An 11,275-nucleotide genomic window follows, 5' to 3' on the forward strand; every position below is an offset into this window, starting at 1 on the left:
CCTTCTCCTCAGTAGGTAACCAGCAGGTGTGGAAGGTTGTCCATTGGTTGTAACTGTGACCGTCTCGCAACGGTGCTCTGGATTTCTTGTACGAGCCGAGATTACTATGGCAGCATCATGTGGGACCACATCGAAGAAGGTAGCAATCAATCAACAAATCAATAGTAAATCAACCATATACAGGGCCTTCAGAGAGAATTCATATCCCTTGACTTATTTCACGTTTTGTTGTTACAGCCTGAATTAGAAATGGATTCCATTGATTATTTTTCTCATCCATCTACACACAATACCCTATAATGACAAAGTGAAAACATGTTTTTGGAAATGTTTGCAAATGTATTGAAAAAAAATAGAGACATCTCATTTACATAAGTATTCACACCCCTGAGTCAATACTTTGTAGAAACACCTTTGGCAGTGATTACAGCTGTGAGTCTTTCTGGGTTAGTCTCTCAGAGTGATTACAGCTGTGAGTCTTTTTGGGTTAGTCTCTCAGAGTGATTACAGCTGTGAGTCTTTCTGGGTTAGTCTCTCAGAGTGATTACAGCTGTGAGTCTTTCTGGGTTAGTCTCTGAGTGATTACAGCTGTGAGTCTTTCTGGGTTAGTCTCTGAGTGATTACAGCTGTGAGTCTTTCTGGGTTAGTCTCTCAGAGTGATTACAGCTGGGAGTCTTTCTGGGTTAGTCTCTCAGAGTGATTACAGCTGTGAGTCTTTCTGGGTTAGTCTCTAAGAGTGATTACAGCTGTGAGTCTTTCTGGGTTAGTCTCTGAGTGATTACAGCTGTGAGTCTTTCTGGGTTAGTCTCTCAGAGTGATTACAGCTGTGAGTCTTTCTGGGTTAGTCTCTCAGAGTGATTACAGCTGTGAATCTTTCTGGGTTAGTCTCTAAGAGTGATTACAGCTGGGAGTCTTTCTGGGTTAGTCTCTGAGTGATTACAGCTGTGAGTCTTTCTGGGTTAGTCTCTAAGAGTGATTACAGCTGTGAGTCTTTCTGGGTTAGTCTCTCAGAGTGATTACAGCTGTGAGTTTTTCTGGGTTAGTCTCTGAGTGATTACAGCTGTGAGTCTTTCTGGGTTAGTCTCTCAGAGTGATTACAGCTGTGAGTCTTTCTGGGTTAGTCTCTGAGTGATTACAGCTGTGAGTCTTTCTGGGTTAGTCTCTGAGTGATTACAGCTGTGAGTCTTTCTGGGTTAGTCTCTCAGAGTGATTACAGCTGTGAGTCTTTCTGGGTTAGTCTCTCAGAGTGATTACAGCTGTGAGTCTTTCTGGGTTAGTCTCTCAGAATGATTACAGCTGTGAGTCTTTCTGGGTTAGTCTCTGAGTGATTACAGCTGTGAGTCTTTCTGGGTTAGTCTCTCAGAGTGATTACAGCTGTGAGTCTTTCTGGGTTAGTCTCTGAGTGATTACAGCTGTGAGTCTTTCTGGGTTAGTCTCTGAGTGATTACTGCTGTGAGTCTTTCTGAGTAAGTCTCTAAGAGTGATTACAGCTGTGAGTCTTTCTGGGTTAGTCTCTGAGTGATTACAGCTGTGAGTCTTTCTGGGTTAGTCTCTGAGTGATTACAGCTGTGAGTCTTTCTGGGTTAGTCTCTGAGTGATTACAGCTGTGAGTCTTTCTGGGTTAGTCTCTCAGAGTGATTACAGCTGTGAGTCTTTCTGGGTTAGTCTCTGAGTGATTACTGCTGTGAGTCTTTCTGGGTTAGTCTCTCAGAGTGATTACAGCTGTGAGTCTTTCTGGGTTAGTCTCTGAGTGATTACAGCTGTGAGTCTTTCTGGGTTAGTCTCTCAGATCATTCCACACCTGGATTGTGCAACATTTGCCATTTATTCTTGTCAATATTCCTCAAGCTCTGTCAATTTTGTTTTTGATCATTGCTAGACAACCATTTTCAGGTCTTGTGATTTTCATGTAGATTTAAGTCAGAACTGTAACTCTTCTTGGTCAGCAACTCCAGTGTAGATTTGGCCTTGTGTTTTAGGTTGTTGACCTGCTGAAAGGTGAATTCATCTCCTAGTGTCTGGTGGAAAACAAACTCAACCAGCGTTTCCTCAAGGATTTTTCCTGTGCTTAGCTCTTTCTTTTATCCTGAAACTCCTCAGTCCTACAAGCATCCTCAGTTTTCTCCTATCACAGCCATTAAACTCTGTAAATGTTTTAAAGTCACCATTGGCCTCGTTGTAAGGAGTGCGTGTTGGTGACAGGGAAGTCAGGCGCTGGTCCTGGCAATAAGACCTCAGAAACCTACCCACATCCTGGTTAACTCTCCTCTCTCTCTGTCTAGGAGCCTTGCACTGAGCGCACACCGAGCAGGAGGAAACATAAACCCTCACGTCCTTAGCTAAAGTGGGCCACCAGTACTTCCCACTAAGACAGCACACCGTCCGACCGATCCCAGGATGACCAGAGGAGGGTGACGTGAGGGCCCAATAGATCAGCCGGTCGCGGACAGCAGAAGGAATGTCAGCTGAACACTGAGGGGGAGCAGGCTAAGTGTTGCCCGCTCAATGTCCGCGTCCAGCTCCCACACTACCCTGTGCCACCAAACAAGAGGCGGGAAGTATGGGAGTGGGATCCATGGGCCGCGCCTCTGTGTCATACAGACGAGACAATGAGTCTGCCTTAATGTTCTGTGAGCCTGGTCTGTAAGAAAGGGTTAACACAAAACGGGTGAAAAACGTGGCCCACCTTGCCTGGCGAGGGTTCAGTCTCCTCGGGGAAAACTCAGGAAAAGTGAAGACACAAACATATGTGCAACAGAGGACCTCCTGTGGCTCAGTTGGTAGAGCATGGTGCTTGTAACGCCAGGGTAGTGGGTTCGATTCCCGGGACCACCCATACGTAGAATGTATGCACACATGACTGTAAGTCGCTTTGGATAAAAGCGTCTGCTCAATGGCATATATTATTATTATAGGACTCTGGGTGAGAATGGTGCCAGCTCACCTGGGGTTGACGCCAGAGCACACCCTGCCTGCTGCCTCGATTCCCAGAGGAACCAACAGTGTGGGTACAAAACCCGACGCACACCAACACTAAATAGCACATTACACAAACAAAACAATCTCCGACAGGGGAAACAGAGGGTTAAATACACAACGTGTAATTGATGGGATTGGAACCAGGTGTGAAGGAAGACAAGGCAAAACCAATGGAAAATTAAAAACGGATCAGTGATGGCTAGAAGGTCGGTGACGTCGACCGCCGAACAAGGAGAGGGACTGACTTCGGCGGAAGTCGTGACACTCATTGTGAAATCCCTGAGCGGTTTCCTTTCTCTTCGGCAACTGAGTTAGAAAGGACGCCTGTATCTTTGTAGTGACTGTGTGTACTGATACACCGTACAAAGTGTAATTAATAACTTCACCAGCTCTAAGGGTTATTCAATGTCTGCTTTATTTATTAATTATTGGTATTACCAATAGGGGCCCTTTGTGAGGCATTGGAAAATCTCCTTGGTGTTTGTGGTTGAATCTGTTTGAAATTCACTGCTCGACTGGGGGACCGTACAGATTATTGTATGTGGGGTATAGAGATGAGGTAGTCATTCAAAAATCATGTTAAACACTAATGCACACAGTGAGTCCATAAAATGTATTATGTGACCTTTTTAAGCACATTTTTACTCCTGAACTTATTTAGGCTTGCCATAACAAAAGGGTTGAATACTTATTGACTCAAGACATTTCAGATTTCAAGCCATTTCAGCTTTCAAGACTTTTCAGCTTTCAAGACATTTCAGCTTTGAAGACATTTCAGCTTTGAAGACATTTCAGCTTTGAAGACATTTCAGCTTTGAAGACATTTCAGCTTTGAAGACATTTCAGCTTTGAAGACATTTCAGCTTTCATTTGTAATTCATTTGTAAACATTTTGAAAAACATTCTACTTTGACATTATGGGGATTTTGCGTGTAAGCCAGTGACCAAAATATCTCTATTTATTCATTTTAAAATTCAGTCTGTAACAGAACAAAATGGGCAAAAAGTCAAGCTGTGAATACTTTTTCAAGCCACATTACACATTACACATTACAAGCCACAAACATTATCACCACCATGTTTTAGTTTATTGTATGTTTTAAGATTATTTTCTTATAGTCTAACTGTCTATTAATATGAGTGTGTCACAAACTAAATGTACTTTTAAAATCAATTTCATGGACTTAGGACTTAGGCAAAGACAACTTCCTCGTCCAAGGAGAGTCAGTGTCTAGTGCTCTGAACGTGCCCTACGACTAGGGCTCTGTAAGGCACTACAGTTAAATAGCCTTCAACATCGACTCGGAGACCTCCATCATTACTAAAATACCAAGCTTCATGGATGAGATTGCCCAGTTCGGCTACAGTGACCTTCTGAAGCGCAACATGATTGTTTGTATAGACATTATCTCTGTGTGGAGATATCAATCAGTCAGATGATCAATCATTTATTCAATCAACTCAGGGGTCATAGTCAGACTCACCTTTGGTTAGTGATTTTACTTTACTCGTACTAATCAAGTCATCTAATAAAGGAGATAAGAGAAGTTTTGTCCAGCAAGTTAATATTATAGATTATTTACTGAGCAGTTATGTAAACATTTTTTTATATATCATAATGATTTTCACCATTTATAAAGAAAATACTGACTTCCCCTCTCTTTCACCCCCTCTATCTCTCTCTCTCTCTCTACAGTAACGTCCCTGGACTTGTGCGGATTTGAGAAGGAGAATATCTGTGGGATGATTCAGGATCCTGGCGAGAGACACAGACAGTGTGGTTGGAGGACCCAACACTGACTACAATGAAATGGGCCAATGTGAAGGCAAGAAACCTGGTCTCAGAGTATGTCGTATTATTCTGTACCTAAATCCGAGACACTCCATTTAATATGATATTTTGTAATGTCAAAAATTGTAATCAGTAACATTTGGATTACGTTCTGATTCCTTTTGAATTTCTTTCCCCTTAAGAGACATTAGAAGAAGACAAATGATCCATCAAACGCATTTGGTTTGTCATTATCTCTGACTGGTGGTCACTCACAGGTGGAACAAACTTAAAATGGCACCTTTTTTTCAATGCTGAGTTGAATGTTATTGAGAAAACAGAAATGTGTCAATGTATTTTTTCTGCAAACATAATTTCTGAATTTGATAAAGAATTCAAGAAGTAATCATCTAGTTTTTTGAAAGTATTAGTAATCTGATTACAATATTTTTGCTGGTAATGTAACTGGTTACAGTTTTTTTTAAATCAGAGTACATGTAATCAGTTTCTCCCCAACCCTGATTATGAGACAGAAAGAGCACTGGGGTGAGAAGCAAATTGCACTTGGCAATCAGGGCTATGGAGTTGGCTGTAACCCACATGAGCACTAGAGAGCGCTGCTTTCACACTCTTCGGGCTCCAGACACAGATGCCCATCATTAGCACCCATTGATTGATATTGTTAGCACTCCAGCCCAGAGCTGAGCACTCTGTCTCCAACACCCTCAGAGCTGAGAACAACTTCATGTAGTATATCAAATTGAGGTACCCCCGGGGCCCTCACCAATCAAACTTCCAACCATCCAGAAGGGGGGGAATATTATTTCAGATAGGAAGTCTAACGTTCTTGAGACCTCCAAATGATCTTTCAAAATTGTGAACGTGGTCTTCAGTGGGAAAGTTGACCTAATAGTCAGCCATTTTTCTTTATTTAACTCGGGAAGTCAGTTAAGAACAAATATTCACAATGACGGCCTAGGAACCGTGGGTTAACTGTCTTGTTCAGGAGCAGAAAGACAGATTTTTTACCTTGTCAGCTCGGGGATTCGATCTAGCAACCTTTATGGTTACTGCCCCAAAGCTTTAACCATTAGGCTACTTGTAGTCGGTCTATGGATGAAAGTTAGATGAATGAATTTTGTATTTTGTTGGGAGGGTTTTTTACTTGAACACTATAGCTGACAAGAGGTCTCGACCTTTATGGCACAGTTGTTGTTGGGGTTTGTTGTTGGTGCATTCTAAAATGAATTTCTATGCTCGGGGATCATGGCGTTTACTGTGCTGCTATGGAAATGCAGTTCGTGCGCTCTATGTTGAAACTGCGTTACGTCAGGTCAGTGACGGAGAAACCGGGATGCGAGCAATTCGCTTATAGGAGAGAGTGCGTGCGTGATATTCTATCCGGGAGAGTGCGACCAGTTCGCTGACTGCGGCGACAGCGATTTCGGCAACATGGGTAACGTTGTGGGGATTATTACGAACGGAATTTAATTGGGAGCGACCGGAAAAAATGGCAGAGAGGTAAGCCAAACTATTTATATTCAAACATCGCTGGTGTATCCAAGGAAATGTATTTCGTAGCGATGCTTCTTCGTTGGCGAGTTTAGCCAGGATAGCTGGTAGTTTTTCTTCGCTAGCTAACGTTACCGGGCAATGATTTGAGCTATCAGGCCTCTCGGTCAGTTTATTCGTTTATGTGGTAACTTAATGTTACTCCCGTTGTCATCTTTACCGGGTAACTCGATGACTTTTTCTGTCAATCCCGTCGGTGTGTGTAACTGAAGATCCAGCGGCACGAGCAGCATCTGTTTCTGTGTGAGGGTGTTGCATCCCTGTGATTGAATGCACCTGTCTTTCCCCTCAGCCTCGCGTCTCATCTGGCAACACAAGCGCACCTACAGGCTGTTTTGACTTTGATAGGCTTTATCTGAAACCATAGCGAGTGAAAATGGTGTTATTACCCATTTATGGGTTTGTTATTACACCGATATGATGGGTATTTATGCAGGGCGAGCTATCCAAATCTCAGCATTTCGATGTCTAGTCAGCCACCCCGAGACGTGATGGAGGCAGCACCGTGGTCAAATGTGTTTTATATTGGATATTCGGTGGTTATTCGGTTTTATCTTGTCAAACGCTATTGAACCAAGCATGCCATGACTATGTAACATATGTATAATCTGAAGAAGGGGTGGATGGAGAACAAGCCACACCTTTGAAATCCCAAATCTGTTTTAATTTTCAACAACGCTTGCTATGGAAATGATATAAACGTAAGAATCCTGATCATCCTATGCTTTGTCGTTTAAGAAATATTGAATCCCCCCCCAAATACAAATTCTACAGAAAAAAGGACATGGATTTATCCTCCCCTGATTCAGAATTGACAGTGCTTTTCCACATTTGTTTTGCATTACAGCTTGAATTTAAAATGGGTTGAATAGAGATTTTCTTGTCACTGGCCTACACACAATACCCCATAATCAAAGTGGAAAAAGTGGAATGGAATTATAGTCGGTGGAATTATATATAAAGTACCAGTCAAACGTTTGGATGCACCTACTCATTCAAGTGGTTTTCTTAATTTTTAAAAACTATTTTCTACATTGTAGAATAATAGTGAAGACTTCACAACTATGAAAGAACATATGGAATCATGTAGTAACCGAAAAAGTATTAAACAAATCAAAATATATTTTAGATTCTTCAAAGTAGCCACCCTTTGCCTTGAAGACAGCTTTGCACACTCTTGGCATTCTCTCAACCAGCTTCACCTGGAATGCTTTTCCAACAGTCTTCCAACAGGCTTTTTCAACAGTCAGAGTTCCCACATATGCTGAGCACTTGTTGGCTGCTTTTCTTTCACTCTGTGGTCCACCTCATCCCAAACCATCTCAATTAGTTTGAGCTTGTGTGATTGTGGAGGCCAGGTGATCTGATGCAGCACTCCATCACTCTCCTTCTTGGTCAAATAGCCCTTACACTGCCTGGAGGTGTGTTGGGTCATTGTCCTGTCGAAAAACAAATGATAGTCATACTAAGCACAAACCAGATGGGATGGCATGTCACTGCAGATTGCCATGCTGGTCAAGTGTGCCTTGAATTCTAAATAAATCACAAACAGTGTCACCAGCAAAGCACCCCCACACCATCACACCTCCTCCCCCATGCTTCACGGTGGGAACTACACATGCGAAGATCATCTGTTCACCTGCGCTGCGTCTCACAAAGACACAGCGGTTGAAACCAAAAATCTCAAATTTGGACACATTTCCACATTTCCACCAGAACGTGACACTTTACCAAAACGGTGACATTGTTCCTCTTCTGCAGGCACCGTTACACAGTGGCTACAACGGTGTCCTCTCCGTTAAAAAAATATATTCCTCCACTTGGGAATCGCTAAATGAATCGCCCTACAACAACCTCCGTCTCACTTTTCCGATCAATTTCTTCTAAAATTGTGTGTACATCTGTATATCTAGACTTAGCTTTCCCTGACTTAGTTGCCACACTGATTGATATATAAACAGCTGAATCTGCGCGTTTACCAAAAGAACGCTGTGTGTAAAATGCGTAGCTCCTTCCGGAATAAAACTTCAATAGCAAATGACTCTCTTTATGCCGGAGTTTACGACATGGGTTGGTCTTCCAACACACAACCATAATTTGCAAATAAATTCATTAAAAATCCTACAATGTGATTTTCTTGTTTTTTTTCCTTCTCATTTTGTCTGTCATAGTTGAAGTGTACCTATGATGAAAATTACAGGCCTCTCTCATCTTTTTAAGTAGGAGAACTTGTACAATTGGTGGCTGATTAAATACTTTTTTGCCCCACTGTATATGTGTTGGAAGAATGCACAGTGCATGAAGAGGGTTGCAATTCTATGGAATTAGGGATAGTTTAACCAAAATATGCCACAAGACCTAGAATTGCCTTATGTGTATCCCACAAAAAAAAGTTCACTGTTTTAAGCTAACTTATTTGCTGAATTTAAGCAAAATTCCCCAAATTCCCGGGCTTAACGTCTCATGGGAAATTTCCCGGAAACTTTCCAACCCTTTGCAACCCAATCCTTTCTCTTTGCTTATTTTAGCTGTTCTTGCCATAATATGGACTTGGTCTTTTTCCAAATAGGGCTATCTTCTGTATACCACCCCTACCTTGTCACAACACAACTGATTGGCTCAATCGCATTAAGAAGCAAAGAAATTCCACAAATGAACTTTTAACAGCTGTCATCAAGGCAAAGGGTGGCTACTTTGAAGAATCTCAAGTATAAAATATATTTAAATTTGTTGAATTTTTTGTGTGTTTACTACATGATTCCATATGTGTTATTTGATAGTTTTGAAGGCTTCACTATTATTCTACAATATAGAAAATAGTGTAAAATAAAGAAACTCTTGAATGAGTAGTGTTGTCCAAACTTTGACTGGTACTGTATATATATATATATATATATAAAATAATAAATGTAACATGTGAAGTGCTTGTCGTGTTTCATGAGCTGAAATAAAAGATCCCAGAAAATGTTCTATATGCACAGAAAACATATATTTCTCTAAAATGTGCACACATTTGTTTTCATCTCTTATAGTGAACAGTTATCCTTTGTCAAGATAATCCATCCACCTGGAATGTTTGCCATATCAGGATCTGGTTAAATAGCATGATCATTACACGGGTGCACCTTGTGCTGGGGACAATAAAATGCCACTCTAAAATGTGCAGATTTGTAATGCAACACAATGCTACAGATATCTCAGGTTTTGAGGGAGTGTGCAATTGACATGCTGATTGCAGGAATGTCCACCAAAGCTGTTGCCAGAGAATTTAATGTTAATTTCTCTACCATAAGCCACCTTCAATGTCGTTTTAGAGAATTTGGCAGTAAGTTAAAATGGCCTCATAACTGCAGACCACGTGTAATCACGCCAGCCAGGACTTTCACATGTAGCTTCTTCACCTGCGGGATTGTCTGGGACCAGCCACCTGGACAGCTGAATGAAACCGAGGAGAATTTCTGTATGTAATAAAGCCCTTTTGTGGAGAAAAACTCATTCTGATTGGCTGAGCCTGGCTTTCAAGAGGGTGGGCCTATGCCCACCCATGCCCACCCATGGCTGTGTGCTCCTGCCCAGTCATGTGAAACCCATAGATTAGGGCCTAATTCATTTATTTCAATTGACTGATTTCCTTATATGAACTGTATCTCAGCAAAATCTTTGAAATTGTTGCATGTTGGCATTTAGATTTCTGTTCAGTGTAATTACAAATGAAATGTCTTGCGTAAATAGGTATTCAACCCCTTTCATATGGCGAGCCTAAATAAGTTCAGTAGTAAAAAGTTTCTTAACAAGTCACATAATAAGTTGCATCTACTCACATCTACTCACTCTGTGTGCAATAATAGTGTTTAACATGATTTTTTTAAATGACTACCTCGTGTCTGTACCGCACACATAAAATTATCTGTAAATCGAGCAGTGAATTTCAAACACAGATTCAACCACAAAGACCAGGGAGGTTTTCCAATGCCTTCGCAAAGAAGGGCACCTGTTGGTAGATGGGTAAAAAAAAAAAACATTTAATATCCATTTGATGACACTTTGGATGGTGAATCAATATACCCAGTCACTACAAAGATACAGGCGTCCTTCCTAACTCAGTTGCTGGAGAGGAAGGAAACCTCTCAGGAATTTCACCATGAGGCCAATGGCGACTTTGGCGGTGATAGGAGAAAACTGAGGATGGAGCAACAAAATTATAGTTACCCCACAAAAATAACCGAAATGACAGAGTGAGAAGAAGGAAGACTGTACAGAATAAAAATATTCCAAGGCACTACATTAAAACGGCAATAAATGTTGCAAAGCAATTAACTTTCGTCCTGAATACAAAGCGCTATGTTTGGGGCAAATCCAACAAAACACATCACTGAGTAGCACTCTTATATTTTCCAACAGAGACTCTTGAGACAAATTCACCTTTCAGCAGGACCTTAAAAACAAGGCAAAATATCTACTGGAGTTGCTTACCAAGACGATATTGAATGTTTCTGAGCGGCCTAGTTACTGTTTTGACTGAAATCGTCTTTAAAATCTATGGCAAGACTTGAAAATTGCTGTCTAGCAATGATTAACAATCAACTTGATAGAGCTTGAAGAACTTAAAAAAGAATCATGTGCAAATTTTGTTCAATCCAGGTATGCAAAGCTAATAGAGACTTACCCAGAAAAAAACGCCTCCACAAAATAGAAATCATGCAGGGGAATCCATTCTAAATGGCATGTCGTGATGCATTTTTCTTTAAAGCTTGGATTTTTGATTCAGAATATATTATTTTCATAGTCATGGCACACTTTGTTTAACAGGTATTAAAGATAGAAATCCAGAAGAACATATGTATACTTGTGTATTTTAAAGGCATGGAGTTTTCTCCATCCTCCCCAGATTCAGAATATATCATTTTCATAATTATGGCACGTTTTGTTTAAGAGCTATTGAAGATTGAATTC

At 41.0% G+C, this 11,275-nt stretch overlaps 1 protein-coding gene across 1 annotated transcript in view; it reads left to right on the top strand.

Annotated features, from left to right (window-relative positions):
* The first annotated feature begins 6,099 nt into the window (after positions 1–6,099).
* The window catches only part of LOC118358605 (rho GTPase-activating protein 39-like), a 230,838-nt gene continuing 225,662 nt past the window's right edge, over positions 6,100–11,275 (top strand). The window contains 1 exon segment of the mRNA XM_052481147.1: positions 6,100–6,271. Within this exon segment, the coding sequence (XP_052337107.1) occupies positions 6,261–6,271 (11 nt within the window). The 5' untranslated portion in view covers positions 6,100–6,260.

This window comes from Oncorhynchus keta, chromosome 26, assembly GCF_023373465.1.
Source record: "Oncorhynchus keta strain PuntledgeMale-10-30-2019 chromosome 26, Oket_V2, whole genome shotgun sequence".
Classification (NCBI taxonomy): Eukaryota; Metazoa; Chordata; class Actinopteri; order Salmoniformes; family Salmonidae; genus Oncorhynchus; species Oncorhynchus keta.